A 17,391-nucleotide genomic window follows, 5' to 3' on the forward strand; every position below is an offset into this window, starting at 1 on the left:
TGTGTGTGTGTGTGTGACTGACAGACAGCCTCCACGGCGCGCATGAGAGATCTCGCAGATCTCACAGACAAACGTCTTAATATGATTGCACATTAGAAATGTTTGGTGAGATAAAATGTGCATGATAACATTATTAAAGGGGGGGGTGAAATGCTCGTTTTCACTCAATATCCTGTTAATCTTGAGTACCTATAGAGTAGTACTGCATCCTTCATAACTCCAAAAAGTCTTTAGTTTTATTATATTCATAAGAGAAAGATAGTCTGTACCGATTTTTCCCGGAAAAACACGAGCGCCTAGAGGCATGATGTGTGGGCGGAGCCTAAGTATCACGAGCGCGAGTAGGATTTTGTGTTGAGCGAGTCTGGAAGCTGTGACACAGATCCAGAGGCTGAAATTTAACAAGAGCAGCATCAGCAAATGCTTCTCTATGTGGTATGTACTGAAACTGTATATATTTGCTTAGCGGTTTTGGAAAATGACTAAGTTCCACTTTGTCGTCTTTTTTTTTTTTTTTTTTTTTAAGCTGTACATGTGGAAAGTGCAGTTTGATAACAACATCGCATGTTGTTTACTTGATGTGCTTACGCGCTGATAGCTAAGTTAACAACACAGAGATATTTGAAGCAGTTTTACTCGTGCAGTTTGATGACAACATCGCATGTTGTTTATTTGATGTGCTTACACGCCGATAGCTAAGTTAACAACACAGAGATATTTGAAGCAGTTTTACTCACCGCCTGGGGTTCCAACACACGATCGTGACCCTTTTTCGTTGGGATTGCATTATCCTTAAGAAATAAACGATGTGCAAATCCAGCGTCAACCTGGGCCTTGTTTGTAAAACAAGCATCTTCGAAATGCAGGGGAACAAACACAAACACTTGCACAACTCCGTTGATGCTCTGTAAAAATAAACTCCATCCACTGGTCCCTTAATGCTATTTCTCTTTTGGTAATCTGTGCAGGGTTGTCTTGCCCTGGCAACCAAAAACACACTTCTTTTGTGACATTTCGCGACGTTCTCGCTCTGATCAGCGAATGCCTGTTGTGCTCTCAGTGCTCTGCTATACGGGAGCGCGCGCTCTTCCGGCAAACGCGCCCTTAGCACCCATATAAGGAAATTCCGCTCCATCTAACGTCACACAGAGCCATACTCGAAAAAAACTTTCCGAAACTTGTGAAAAACCGGAAGGAGTATTTTTGGAACAGAAATACTCCTTCAAACGTACAACTTAATTTTTGAAACTTTGTCCATGTTTAGCATGGGAATCCAACTCTTTAACAGTGTAAAAAACTCAGTATGCATGAAATAGCATTTCACCCCCCCTTTAAGGAAAAATACATAGTACATAAATTTTTTCCTTCCAGTACCGAAAGCAGAACCGATACCGCCAGATCTTACTGATACTACGGTCTATAAAAAGTTAAATGTTTTCATCTGAAAATGACTTCGTTCATCGCATTCACTTCACACGCTCTGGAGCAGATCAGCCTCCGCATCGCTCAGCTGTGGACGATTTGAAAATGTTTGATATAAAGGTTGCTGTCCCATTTTATACTGGAATTGTTCATATAAAAAAAATTTAATTATATTGTTAGTTCTAATTATATTGTTAACACAAGTTCATTTAGGCTATTTAACACACACTGTGACATTTTATCCTTTTTGGAAGCATTGTAAATGAAGTTCCTAAAAAAATCTTTTAGCAACAATAGCACATAGAAAACCTGAGCTCTTAAATTAATCTAACAGTCCAAATGGTTCTGGTTTTTACATTTATTCATTTTAATCATTTTAGCAGATGCTTTTATCCAAAGAGACTTACAAATGAGAACAATAGAAGGAGTCAGGTCAACAAGAGAACAACAACAGTTAGTCTAGTACTGAACGCATAGCCAGGGTGTTTTTTTTATTTTTTATATGAAAGACAAGAAAAGGAAAAGTGCTAGTATTAGTTGGTTAAGTGCTGGCAAAAAAGATGAGTCTTTAGATGTTTTTTGAAAATGAGTAAAGACTCAGCTATACGAATTGAGATTGGGAGGTCATTCCACCAGCTGGACACAGTCCATGAAAAGGTCAGTGAGAGTGATTTTGAACCTCTTCGGGATGGCACCACAATGCATCGTTCACTTGCAGAGTGCAAACTTCTGGAGGGCACATAAGATTTAACCAGTGAGTTTATGTATGTTGGTGCCGTGCCAGTGGTTGTCTTGTAGGCAAGCATCAGTACCTTGAATTTGATGCGAGCGGCTACTGTTAGTTTTTGCAGTTCCTACAATGATGTTTAAGCGGTTCATTAGTTGTTCAAGAAACTTTTATCTCAGTCTCACATAGAATGCAGAGAAAAGTTAAATGAAAGCAGTTAAAAATATGTCACACAGAGATATGTGAAAGGCTGACAGTTGGGAGGCAGACCTGTAAAGCTCAAAGACTCATCATTATCTCATACAGGACATAACAGTGCAGCATTGTCCTCTGGTAGTGATGTACAATACCCATTAGAGCTGAGAAAGAGTGCTTGAGAGGGCCATTAAGAGAGACTTAATTCATGAATGGATTATATTTTAAATACCGCTCCAGCAGCAGTAACGATGGTACTAACCTCCTTTAAGACCATCACAGTTTCTGATTAAGACATTATTGTAAGAACTACACTGGTGAACTACTACTACTATTGGTGAGCAGTCTAATTAAAAGGAAGCTGTATATTTTTAATACAAAGGTGAGGTGAAGGTGAAGTGACATTCAGCCAAGTATGGTGACCCATACTCAGAATTTGTGCTCTGCATTTAACCCATCTGAAATGCGCACACACACAGAGCAGTGAACACACACACACACTGTGAGCACACACCCGGAGCAGTGGGCAGCCATTTATGCTGCGGCGCCCGGGGAGCAGTTGGGGGTTCGATGCCTTGCTCAAGGGCACCTAAGTCATGGTATTGAAGGTGGAGAGAGAACTGTACATGCACTCCCCCCACCCACAATTCCGTCCGGCCCGAGACTAGAACCCGCAACCCTCTAACCATTAAGCCACGACTTCCCGATAATTAGGCTCAGCAAGAAACACACAGAGACTTGAGTGGGGAGCACTGATGAAATAACCACAAAGACCCATAAAAACATGAACAATCGTCATTCTAACCTCTGTGAAGAGAGATTTGGTGTTGCATGTTTAGAGACTGAGCAAGGATAAAAATGAAGCTCTCTTGCGCCATCGCTCTCAAATTAATCCACGTTCAGAATCCTGCCATGAACACAGCTTACAAAAACAAAAGTCAACCATGTAGATATTTCCATTTATGGCCTTCGCTCCACACAAACACACAGTTTTCCCACTTCTCTCTCCCTCTCTATTTCTCAGAGAGCGTATCTAGGTCAGGTTCCTACTCAAAGGCTTTTCTAAAGCCCAGGCTCCCCCCTCTGCTGTAGAGAGCACAAGCTGATCTACATAGGGCAGACCACCAGTAATAACTAAACATCACAATAATCAAACATGATGAAAGGAATGACTCAATTTACTAAAATAGAGAAAAACAAAGTGAATTAAATGGGTTTTGTGGCCCGTCTGGAGTCTTCACTTTGAGAGTGATTTGGAAAACATTTAAATGGAATATTAGAGATTTCATTTGGAAAAATACAGTACTTTTATGTTATAAATATTTAGATGGAAGTCCTGTTGTTAGAAAGCTTTTTTATTATTTGTTGACTATTTTTATTATTTAAAAGTGTCTATTTAATGAATTTATTTTTAAGATTTATGTTTGCCGTTTTTGCCTTTATTATGACAAGACAGTAATGAGATGGGAAGTGAAGTCCGGACAGTGCTATACATCAGTGTGCTGCCCACGAGGCTATTGGCAGCAGCTGATTTTTATTTGTTGACCTTGATCAATTTATTACACTCAATAACTAACATCCTATATAAGAAGGCCATCTAATTTTTTTTTTTTTTAATTGTAAGATACATTTAAATTTTACAGTCATCATTTAATTTTAAGGAGGTATGGTGGTTTAGATTTCTAGAAACAAATAGTGCTTTCTTTTGTCATAAGACATGGTCACCATGTATTTAGTATATATATTGGTGACAGTCTCTAAAGGAGATGTGAGGTCAGCGGTGACATACCCTCATGGACGTCTCTCCTCCGTGGGGCTGCTGCAGTCTGAAGACCTGTGCCACCATGTGATCGGTGACCTGATGCAGCAGGATGCGGCGAGACGCCAGTCCCACCATCACGTAACGACCCATCGGAGACAAACTGACAGAGATGGCGTTTGGACCTGGGACAAATGCGCATGGAAACATTGACTAAAAAAACTACAGGCTGAGCCAAGCCATTAGAAAATCACCACAATTGTTTGAAACAATAATTTCAACAAGACTAGGACACAGGACTAGCGTGATAATATAATAAAGCAATGCACTGAATGAGCTAGCTAAGCAGTAACTTCATATAAACGGTCAAATCATGGCAGTAAGCCTATTGTGAAAAAAACTGAATTAAAATTTAGAAAATCCAGGAAATGTATTTTGACCCCTATTAATACAAAAATGTTAATTTTGTACATTATTAATTGCTGTAAATGTTATAACCAGAGCATTCAGACCAATCTGTCAAGCGTGAAATTAGAAAAGTTCACACCTAGACCTACTCAGACTGTAATTATAGCTAATATAATTTTTCATCCTAAAACCTAATTGAATTTCATAGCCATTTAACTTTAGAAATCAGCCTCACTTGGCGTGTGCATGAGCCAAAGAGTGCTAGTGATGTGATCAGCAAATGGAAATGAACGATTTAGTATTGAGGACCCTGGTTGATTGCGCTCATTAATCCACTGTTACTGGATAGGATGAATGATAGTTCCTTGAGGCCTGTACAGCCAATGGTGATGACCAACCCACATAGAGAGAAAGAGAGGGAGAGAGAGAGAACAGCGTTTCAAATCACTTTAATCTAAAATAAACAGGACTCATACTTCCTCATCATTGGTTTCCATTAGCAGCCTGGTCCCAGCCCTGCCTTCATTTGGCTTTTAAATGGGGACTATCTAATTAAAGTTGCCTCTAAAATAGCTCCATCACTGCTGTCTGTTCAGCCAATTAGAGGGAAAGTGAGAGCACAATGCAAACAGCCGTGTCCCTTTGCATTCCATTGAATTAAGCACAAGTTTAAAATAATTTCAGCTCTGATGGCTCAATCAGTGTCTTAAACCCTTGTCAGCACTGGGGATTGGAGAGTCTTGTTTTTACAAACTAGCAGCTCTCATGAGGTCGAGCGGTTCATGTCTCAGGGTCACTCACCAAATCTCTTGGAGTAGAGCATCTCTCCCAGGTTGTGTGGGGCCAGGGAGTACACAGCCAGGATGCCCTCATCAGGAAAACCCCTTTGACTGCTGGGAATGAACACAGCCAGCAGCTGCCCGTCTGCTGAGATGTCACAGCTCGCATCATTGTAGATCTTACAGTTGGGCACCAACACATTCACCGATGCTAAAAAAGAAATCAGACACAAAAGTCTAAATTGAATTAAATTAAATATGGAAACTGCGCCTGATAATGATAACCAATGATTATTTGGATTTTGAAGGCAATGTATATTGGTCAATATTAGATACCGTATTAATCTACATTTTTTCCAGACTGATTACATTACATGCTTCAAATAACACCAAACATCATATACAGATTAAAACGGCTTTGAAAATATTCAAAAATACGTACAGCTAAAAAAATAAAACAACCTTTCTGATCTTTCTATAAAAGCTAAATGGTAGATTATGGTAGATTATGGTAAAAGTCTACATACTGTGAATAAACAGTTCATCTATTTGTGTTTAAGAATAGGTGAGCCAACGAGAAGTAATGTGCAGTCACATGATAATTTGAACATAATGTATTAGATAAAATATAATGGCCACTTTCACACACTGGACTGATATTAAAATTTTACATTTACATACCAATACTATTATGACTGCAAAACATTCACATATCTAGTCCAAACCAACACATACATTTTGTTTTGGAGTAGTGAAAAATGGAGTGAAAAAGGAGCTTTAAATGTCAAATATTGCAAAGCATACCTGCTGTATTTAAACTAAACATTAAACTCCACTCTTTAGAGCAAGGACATTAAACTAGCATGCTCGTAAAATTGGCCAAAAACTGATTGCATTGTCAGCCTTTGCAACTGCCAGATTTATATTTTGCATCCAAATCTCTGTTTGCACACAGCAGTACTCTGTGTAACAATCTTTTTGCTAAATTAGCAAAAGCTGCAGAATTGCCATAAGTTGAGCCGCAATAAAAGTGACTAACAGAATGCCACATCTGTTCAGCCCACACTAATGAATAAGAGAGAGAGAGAGAGAGAGAGAGAGAGAGAGAGAGAGAGCACATAAACCTCTCTCTCTCACACACACACACACACACACACACACACACATATATATATATATATATATATATAAATCACATCTAGTACTACCTTTCTGCCAAGGAGGATGCAGAGAGAAAATTATAATGTTTCGGCTTTGGAAACCACATGTCAACTCCAAAATAAATTTTTATTCCTGTTTTCATTTTCTGTAACACAAAATGCATAATCCTTTACTGTTTCCATGGCAATTTGCATCCTGATGAAGCCATCTCTCAACACACAGAATGGTAGTAATATTCAGGAAACAAAAACTGTATAAACAACAGGGATATTACAACACAAATGTGATTAAGCTGAGACAGCTGATTTAAAACAACTTTAGATGAAGCGACTTATTCAAACCATTAACGGAACAATAACGTGCTGCTCTGGCCTCGTGCATCAACGTGTGTCATTGCACAGAGGTCTCTGAATAAAGCATCAGGTGTGTGTGTGTGGGAGGTGTAATTAGGGCTATTTGTGATTTTGAATGTGTGCGTGTGATTGAAGTATTTGTCATTTCGCTGGAGAGCGAGTGTGCGTGTGGATGGCACTGGAAAAAGTGTGAGGGCACAAGCTAAACAAGAGCAGGTGAGTTTGGCAGGTGACTGAAAGTCATTATGCACATTTAGAAAGATGGATTTGTTTTAATCACCCAGTGTGTGTTTGTGTATCTGTGTGCATGTGTTCACCGAGTAAGGTCAAGAGAGTCTGAGAGAACAGGAGGGGAGATTTAAGCAGGAGTGTGTTAATTAAACAGGACAGTAATTTAGTGAAAGTGATGAGGCTGCTGCCCAGCAAGACCTGCATTTCACTCTCACACGTCCATCCACCCACAGTCACTCATGCCCACTCATTCACTGCAGGCCAACAGGAGCTGGGAGAGAGGAAGAGGGAAACTGGCTTTTGATCAAACAAACAAATGAGTGATGATGAAAAGTCACCACCTGCAGTTTTGAATGTGGTATTTGCATTCCATGATCAAGTGTGTATCACACAGAAATCAATCAAATAAAATAATAATCACCTGAATTTTTGAAAATGCCCCCTGTCTCTTACCTATATTCAGAGGTGCACATAAGTCATTTCAGTCTAGTTCTCATGAGAGCACCTGGAGATTTGGTTTGTTGCTTACACTGCACAATAATGATCAATAAATAAATAAAAATATAAGATTAATAATGGCAATAACAGTATCGTTGCACTTTTTTTTATAAATATAAAATAATACATAAATTAATAAATAAAGTGTGTTAATACTATTATATTTTAATATAAAATGTGAGTATTAAATAAAAATACAATTATTTTATAGAACATTTAAAAATACAATGCTAATATTTACATTTGAATATTCTTATTTTCTTTTATATATATGAATTTTCAGCATTTTCAAACCTAAAATTAGCTAGCTCTTATTTTGGTGGGTTGTAGGCAAATAATTATATGTGACCCTGGACCTTAACAACCCTCTACGCACACCTTCGCAATATAATCTCCATTGGCTAGTACATTTTTTTGTTTACTCGCCAGAATTATTTCACACACACAGACACACACATTACAATCAGCTTATCTCTGTAAAATAGCACAGTTTCTTAAATCTTAGCTTCTTAGTCAATCAAGCATTATATAATGGTATTATTAAGGACAATTAAGCACAATTATGATATGATAATGATGATGATAATTAAGCACAATTTAATGATATAACTTTATTGATTAGAACTAAAACTTAACCATGTAAGAATGCATATTTGTTATTTTAACTGATGGTGATTCTTAAGATATTGTTAGTCCTTCACAGTTTCTGTAAAAAATACAAATAAAAATAGTAATAGATAATATTAATTATTTAATTATTTAATTAATTTTTATTAAAAGATAATACAAATTCTACTACCATACTAACAATATACAATGCACTACAGATTAATGAGCTGCTGGGTTCATGAATATTAATCACGTTGTCTGTGTTCGGTTGAGCTGATCTGCTGAAATCAAAACAGGCACAGTAATAGAGCAGCGCCAGCCAATGAAATTGCCATTTGTGCATTAGCTCTGCCCACTACTGGAGAAATCTTCAGCTTGTTCTAAAAAGCTGAACAATTCCAAATGAACTCCATTATTTTGACAGGAGAATACACCAAAGAATATAGTTTATATGTAGTGCAGTGATCCACTTGCTCTCTATGCATGTGAAACAGCACGATCAAAAAAGCGACGTCGAGTACTGCGCCTTCACACAGAGTTTGCAGAGCATCGAAAACAAGTGTACTGTGTGTCCAGTGAAATGAACTGAAAAAGTACAGATCGCTTGATGGAGAGTGAAACTCTGAAGCGCTCTGTCAGTGTAAACAGAGTGAAAAAAATATATATCCAGCCAAGTATGGTGACCCATACTCAGAATTGGCTCAAATCCTGGCTCAAAATTAATATATATATATTTTTTTTATCCCAAAAATCATTAGGATATTAAGATCATGTTCCATTACGATATTTTGTAAATTTCCTACCGTAAATATATATATATATATATATATATATATATATATATATATATATATATATATATATATATATAAAAATTATTAGTAATATTCATTGCTAAGAACTTTAAAGATGATTTTCTCAATATTTACTTTTTTTTTGGCACCCTCAGATTCAATGTTTTCAAATAGTTGTATCTCGGCCAAATATTGTCAGATCCTAATAAGTTAATGGAAAGCTTATTTATTCAGCTTTCCGAAGATGTATACATATAAATTTAGTAAAATTGACAGTTAAAACTGGTTTTGTGGTCCAGGGTTACATATGAACTGCCAGTTTTAACACTGACAAGTGAAGCACGTTGCAGAATGAAAAAAGTTTAAGTTTTGCATTTTGCTCTGAAACCGGCAGTGCATAGCTTAGCTTTATGCTTTAAAGAATTGAGCGGTCTGAATTTATTTACTCAACTCAATTTTTATTTTGGTCGTGCATGCACACCCCTGCCTATATCACTCTTCTGTCTGCTGTGAACAAATTATTTTTCAAATATTCTCCAAAAGGTTTTTCTACACCACTGATTTTTGTTTTATCTGCCATTTTGAGAAAATGATCGATTTATTGATATTATCTGCCATTTTGTTTGTTACAGCAGAAAGAACAGCATAGGAAATAGTCTCATAAAGACACTTATAAAAATAAAATAAATAAATAAATTTGCTCTTCCCAGCTTCAATATAAATGCTTTCATCAATATCAAAATTGCATTAACATTTTAGATTGATAAAGAAGGTGAAACACACACACACACAAAACTGAACCTGGCCCTCACTATGATCAAGGCAAAATGAAATGAAAACATTTGTCTTTTGGCAGGAGAGGGTCAGAAGGGCAGGTTGTGTAACAGTGAGAGTCGGCCCACACTTCTGAAGATGGATAAGTGGCTCACGGCTTCAGCAGACAGTGCTCTGTACTGGATCTAAGTAATGGATTTGCTAGGCTAAAGTGACGGCTATTCCGGTGGCACTCCAAGGGAAGCCCAGACCACTGCCGTACAAACTAAAGTGTATTTTAATCATTTATTTTTGTGGAAGCAAAGATGTTCTTTAGGGTATAGATTGGGTTTGTGGCTGACACAGAATGATAAACGAAGCGCCCAGGACTCCAGCTGCTGTGGACAGAGAGCATCTGGACAACTGAAATAAATCAGACTTTTACAGGCAAATTTATACTGGATCCATTCCAGCTACCCAGCCAATGGACTCAGACTGGTTTAGTCCAGAATTACTCACTCCAATTACACTCTCTGTCATTTGCAAAGTCACTCTATCTGAAACTACAGTACAAAGTCATCAAGCGGAAAAATAACTGACAGAAAATAGCAGTAGTGCAACAAGAAGTGACAGAGATTTCCTGGGCATGATCTTTGCAGAGGAGCTAGGGAAATGTGTCTGAGAGAGTGCCTTTTGTCACTGAGACTAAATGAGCAAGAGAGACAGGGATAAGAAACAGATTGAAAGAAGCAGTGGATTAACACATCCCTGGGAAAAAAACAAACATCCAGAATAACCTAGTTTCAAGGTCGACAAATACTGAGTACACAACATTCATAAAAGCACAAGCATCCAGCTTCCGCACACACACACACACACACACATATATATATATATACAAATAGCCCTTTAGATGACAGCGAAGAAACACTGCTACAATGATATTCTACATTATATAACAGCACTAAACCACAGACCTGATGTCAGTTTAAGTGTCTATTAATATCACAGCACCTGAACATTAGAAAAAATAAATACAGATAAATACCAGAAATGGAGATACATTGACTGTAGTCTAACTACATCTTCCAAAAAAACATCTACTCTAACACTTTACCCAAAACCACTAAATACTTTTACTCAAAGGTGGCTTCCAGTACATATGTTATAGGGACAGTCCTCCTGCAGTAACACGGGCTTCAGTGTCTGGTGATTTGAACAACATTGACAACATGTTGGTTGCTTAACAGATTGCAATCCTAGTGAACATGCCTGAAACAAGTGTTCTTGGTTTACAGTCTTGAAGATTTAAAGCATTAATCACACTTGTGGAACATATAATGGATAGTGAAGGAAAAGCGAGAGAGAAAAGAACATTTTTGTTGGTGTAAACTGGTTTTAACACAGACGAGGCGGTATGTCTTCATTAGGGCACTTAGCAAGTTTCACACTTTCAAATTACAGCTTTCAATTCTGATTGACCAACTGAAAGAATAGCAATATAGTTATATCAGTATAGTTACCTTTAAATGTTTTGAACACAAAATATTGTGCAAACTACACAAAACCTGAGCATGTTTACTTTGAAAAACAAGTAGCACAGTTGTGTGAAAAAAACGAAAAACAGGTTCCGTGTAAATGTTCCTTCCACTACACACAACCATCCGGCATTTCCCATTTTCTTCAGTATTGTGGAGAGTACAGCTGTTTTCCCAGGGTGCCAGTGTTAGATTTCTGATGTTGGCTACCACAAGATGAGACAATAAAGAGGTTGTGCTCTTTTTTTCATTAAATGTAGACGTGCTATTGAGGCCATAATTTAATGAAGCAGCAGCTGCAAGCGCTTTACACCATGCGCTTGCTAGAATATAGATGCAGCCGATTTCATTTCCTTTATAGCCGAGGGCATACTAAACTTGTTGAAGCATTTTACATAAAATCCTCTTCATCATTTATCAGAAAAATGAATATTCATAGACTCTTGTTGCATTTTTGCATGAATGGGTCTGGTATGTGTGTAAAGTATCTGTTATTATCTTGAAGCTGGATCTTTACAGCCATTGAGAAAGCCCTTCAGCTTCTGAGAATGTACAGAGAAACAAAAACACTTTAACACTACAATCACAGCCTTGCTCTGACGGTCTCAAATTTCATTTGGGGTTTTACTTTCCAAGTGTCACAAAAATCCTGCAATAAAACCCAATGAGTTTGCTTTTATGAGAACCGCATGGGACTGAACATGTACACACATAAAAATAATATTAAAATAGAGGGGGAAGGAAGGGGAACAAAAATCACACATCTTATTCACAGACTGACGACTTGCTACACCTGCTAAGCTCTAACGAGAGAGGACTTTGTGTTAAAGAACTAGAGCGGAGCATTTAATTTGATTTGACTCATAGCTCTCCTAATTAAAACAAAACTGGCGTGTGCTGCTATCCCAGCAAAAGTCCACATAGCCCTTAGCAATTCTGTGATTTCAGTGAAGGCAACTCAGAAACATCTTTGATTTCAGAAACTGCAACATCTTAGGGCTTGGAAATGTTTTGTCTTTGATCCTCTGTTTTGGTCTTTATATAGAACAAAATGTACACAGGGCTAAAGATTTCATCTTAACTGTAACAGAGCAGAGGACAAGAGAAGAGCTGCTGGAGGCAGCATCATACATGTCAGTGTTTACCTTCTGCTGCTGAGGCCTTGTTCCTAGCTTCAAAAAACTAAAAATAATAATCTGACAACTATCCCTCTCCTAATTAAACATTAATGAGCTGGGTGGTGTTAAAATGATAAATCAGCTCTGATGGCTTATATTTAGTCTGAGTTGCAATTACACTGATTTATGATCCCAGCAGATTCCTGACATTATTGACTTTGGAAGGATGATGTAAATGGTTCCTCTGTAGCTTTATGAGCTGGATTTGTCCACAGTCTCTGTTGGTAACTGAAAATTCCCAAACCGCTCTCTAACAATCATTTCCCTGAAAAATCTTGTTGACTTAACTGGTTCTGCAACTCTCTTGAGTTGCAGTGAGTTATAATAGCATTCAAATTGTTAGGGTTAGTATGTTAAGGAAGAAATTAATACTTCAGTTCAGCAAGAGTTAAACCGCAAGCACTAAATTGATTAAAATTCACAGTAAAGATGCTTTTAATGTTACAAATTATTTAGATTTCATATAATAAATAAATGCTGATCTTTATACTTTCTATTCAAATATAAAATAATCAAAAAAATATAACGGCTTTCACAAAAATATTAAGCAGCACAACTATATTTTAACATTGCTAATAATAAGAAATGTTTCTTGAGCACAAAATCAGCATATTGAATGGTATAGAATGATTTCTGAAGGACTATGTGACACTGAAGACTGGAGTAATGGCTGTTGAAAATTCAGCTTTGCCATCACAGAAATAAATACATTTTAAAATATATTAAAATAAACAGTTCGATTGATTGATCAGATATATGCAGCACTGGGGGGCAAAAAATTATTTGTTTCATTACCTACCCCCAACTTTTGAATGGCATAGTGTAAAGCATACAAACCTTAACAATGGTAAAACCAATGCTACCTTGGTGATAATCTAGCTAGTTAATATCTAAACACATAGATATTTGTTAGGATTAGCTACATGGTTATGGCTTTTGTCCTAGACCTGACCTCACGAAACTGAAGCACGAGTCCGGCTGTTCTCTCTACTTTGGACTGTTGCTGTTTTATCTAAATATCATCATCTTCCCTATTGTTTCAGCTCCACTACAACGGCATCTTTATACCATTTGACACCAAAGCTGATGAAAGAAATGTCTTTTTGGGTATCCCGTAAATTGATACACACACAACTCATCTACACAATTTGGAACAGATGTTAGATTACAGAGCCAGGAACCTTGGCTAGAGTAGAACCCCTACACTTTGCATTATATTCTATTGGCAATAAGTGCAGTTTACTTGTTTTGTTTACTGGTTATTAAACTTTTTACATGCAAGTTTAATAACAAGTACACAGAACAAGTCAACCTTGGTGCTTGTATCACCCCCAGAGCTTCAGTGTAGCGAGTCACGTTCTCTGCTCTATTAAAACAATGGCTAACTTTGATGTAGAGGACTTTCACCCTCCTCTGTACTTGAGACACTGCTTATTTCAGATTCTTGAAGCCATATATTATCATGAAGTAGATGCATCAGAGAGCATGGAAACATCTTAGCTCGTTAATACTTCTGCTCTTAGACGGAGTTGGCCAGAAAGTAGGGTTTTGAGGGAAGAGTAGTTAGTAAAGAGAATTCAAGCTTACATTTGATAATGAGCTTGCTCAGCTAAAGGCCCATCGTGCTCAGATGTCTTTGCCTCAGATTTGCATAAGCCCAATAGATTTATTCACCTCTGTAGGCAAAAATTAGTCCAAGGATAGTTTTTTTTTTCTTTTTTCTTTTTGTTTTTTGAACTGGCCCAAAAAATCTGTAACATGTCCCATCTACACTAATGGTTATATAGCCTGAAGTCTGACCAGCTATTTTTAACAAGTGCATTGGCTTTCTAACGGATACGTCCTTCCACAATTTGGGGATGAAAAAAGTTATCTTAATTAATGTATCTAACTGATTCTGCAATATGTAAGCCAGAGCACATAATTAAAGCAATTTCTAAGAAGATTAAGTGCTTTTTCTTTAAATTAAACCAGACTGCATTGAAATAATTATAGAGGAGAAAAGAATCATATAGACCCCCATAAAGAAAAACGTTCACAAAAGCCCAGTGGTGCTTAATTAAAAGCTATTGCAAGTGCATGTCTAATGGAAATGTTTCGATCTCAAGTGTTATGTAGAACAATGAGCTTCTACGAATTCAACATGAGCAGTTTAAGTATTACTCAGTGCTATGACTGCAGCACAATATATGAACTTCTAATGGGCTCCGAAAATCAATAGCACAGTTTATTTGACATCTAATGCCTATAAGGGGTTTCTTGTATTTGTAATTAGACTGCACTGATGCTCCAGAGGGAATGTGTACTGTGGGAGGACAGAAGAATGCACTCAGGCCTCTGTAGAGTGGAAGAAGCCTGCTGGCAAGGGAAGAGGACTTCTGTCCAGGGGGTCAGTGTTCTGCTCAGCCGAAACAGTCCAGATCTACCTCCTGCTATTTCCCATTTACTTCAGTAATACTTGTAGCAAATCTGATGCTATGTTCTCTGATATGAAACAACTGCTTGCTTTCTTCTTAACAGTAGCTCAAAAATGTGAGCCATTTTAGTTAAGGTTCCCGTTTCACTTTGCAAGCTGTGTGGATCTAACAAAAATGAATTCTTTTCTCAGCACTCTCTGCTAAAAAATGTAAGTCTATTGTGACTCAACTTTGTTATACATTTTTTATGAAAACGTAAAAACAAAGTTTTACATTGAAAGCACAAGAATCATTTATTATACAGTGTTGCAGTACAGAGCTGTGGCTTTAATGATCATAAAGGCCTGTTCACAGCAAAAACGATATGTACTATAACGGTAACTATAATGATAGTAACATTACCATTTATAGCAATGGATCATATTGATCTGTTTATTCCAACTGTGCACTTATGAGCATAACTTGAATTTAAGAATTGGCTGTCAATTCATCAGCTGGGAAAAAAATGCTTTGAATGTAATTGATTGTCTAACAATATGATTGTCTGCATCTTTATCATTCTAATTATGTGGTGTGTACCCATTCTTAGTCTGAATGGATCACCTTTCTAATCTGACTGAGAAAACTTCCTATGATCAACCCTTGGGTTGCACCCAGTGTTAATTTTGACACGAAATTTTAATTTAGTTTTAGTCTTAGTCTTTTGACTATAATTCTTTTTAGTTTTAGTCAAGTTTTAGTCATCTGATTTGTTTTAATTTTAGTCTTATTTTAGTCGACTAAAATTGCTTTGTATTTTAGTCGACTAAAATAAGACTAAAATCAATAACAGATTTACTAGACAATTTTTTACAGCTGGTATAGGAAACAAACTTAACCAAAATATATAAAACACAAATTCAACTTTATTTCAACACAACTGTGTCTTTATTTTGATTCAAAAGCTTTTATGCAGCAACAAACACTGTCATGATAATGTAAACAATAACTAGCTGCCAATTGACCATCAATAAAAGAAAAATAACGTTAGGTCCAGGACCTTAAAGCTTACAGCTGAGCTGAACAATAAGTGCATACATTTAAAGTAAATATTTAATAAGTTGGGTGGATTAAAAAAAGTAACAAGATTTTATAAGGTATTCATTTGTCTAGCAATATTGTATGTTTTAAATACTACAATATTGCTAGATTTGTATGTATAATGATAGGATGTGAACATTCATGTTTCACATGACTAATATAGAAATATTTGTGATATTGTCAACAAGTAGAACATTATAAAATATACTAAACATTAGTATTAATCAAATGTATTTATCATGATATTACGTATTAGTATTGTGCTCGCATCTAATTTGAAGAAGGGGCTATTTTACAGTACTTTTCAGTTCGTAATATTTAATGCTACAACATCTACGCACTGCACTATTCCAATTTTGCTTAGCTCAATAAACAAAAGAACATCGTTGTGAAATTACATTTGAGAAAATGTCCGGGTGGCTCGTCTGTTAATGTCTTTTCAAATTGGTTGTGTTCTTGCCACGAATGAGCGCTCTGCGTGCTTTACACTTTGTTTTGTTTTGTTCGTCGTCAAACGTGAAGTGAGCTGTGGACATTTTGTCGCTCTTTTAGACAGTAGGGACTTTAAGCAACAGCTGCGAATGGAACGGCTACAGCGACCGGAAGTTTGCCGTCACACCGCTGTAGCCAAGAACGTAAAAGTCACTAAGCAACGGTAAAACAGAACAGCGCAACGCAGCATTAATTCATTTATTGAGATCCCAAAAAATATATAATTTAAAAAAGCAAGAGAAGGATTGCTTTTGGCGTTAAATGACAATCTTTTGTCAGAAGAGGAGTTTTTAATATTGTATGATGTAAATAAGTCTAAAAACATAACATTTATTTACCTAACCTCTCACGTTGTAGCGACTCCGGCAAATCAGCTGTTCTCCCGTAGTAGACCGTTAAATTAGAACGTCACAAAGTAGCAGTTAAATTCGCGCAGGCGCAATACAACGCCAGAATGGCGTTGCCGTTCCACCAGAGGCTGTTGCTTAAAGTCCCTATCACCTCTTCGAATGCCGACTTCCCGGGAGCTCATAAAAACTGAAAACCTTCGCTTCACGTCTCAATAAGTCAGGCTCTGATTGGTTCTCTTCTCTCATGCAGTCTGTTCTGTTTTGCCGGTTCTTTTGCTCATTCCTCGCATCTCTCCCGTCTGCTGATTTGATTTTCGTCACAGTCTATTTTCGTCTCGTCCTTTATTCGTTGACGATAATGTCAATCAATTTAGTCATAGTTTTAGTCTCCATCAGTGCCTTCTATTTTAGTTTTCGTTTCGTTTTCGTCGGCAAAAATATATTCGTGACGAAAATAATGACGAAAATATTTAGTCAACGAAATTAACACTGGTTGCACCTAACAGAGATAAAATAACAAAACAATTAGAATTAATTCCTAGTTAGCAGCCAATCTTTCAATCCATCTTTTTTGGGGGTACTTTACAATAAACACGATAAGCCACAACAAACCAGATTTTGGAGGATGTTGTGAAGCCAGAGATTTT

At 36.9% G+C, this 17,391-nt stretch overlaps 1 protein-coding gene across 3 annotated transcripts in view; it reads right to left on the reverse strand.

The window, feature by feature from the left end:
* ambra1a (autophagy/beclin-1 regulator 1a) overlaps positions 1-17,391 on the reverse strand; it is a 71,805-nt gene that overhangs the window by 27,946 nt on the left and 26,468 nt on the right. For all 3 annotated transcript variants that reach the window (XM_026267713.1, XM_026267714.1, XM_026267715.1), the window contains 2 exons: positions 5,313-5,501; positions 4,134-4,288 (listed from right to left, as the gene is read on the reverse strand). In XM_026267713.1, the coding sequence (XP_026123498.1) occupies positions 4,134-4,288; positions 5,313-5,501 (344 nt within the window). The remainder of the gene's footprint in view (positions 1-4,133; positions 4,289-5,312; positions 5,502-17,391) is intronic.

The sequence above is a fragment of the Carassius auratus genome, chromosome 7 (genome assembly GCF_003368295.1).
Source record: "Carassius auratus strain Wakin chromosome 7, ASM336829v1, whole genome shotgun sequence".
NCBI lineage: Eukaryota > Metazoa > Chordata > Actinopteri > Cypriniformes > Cyprinidae > Carassius > Carassius auratus.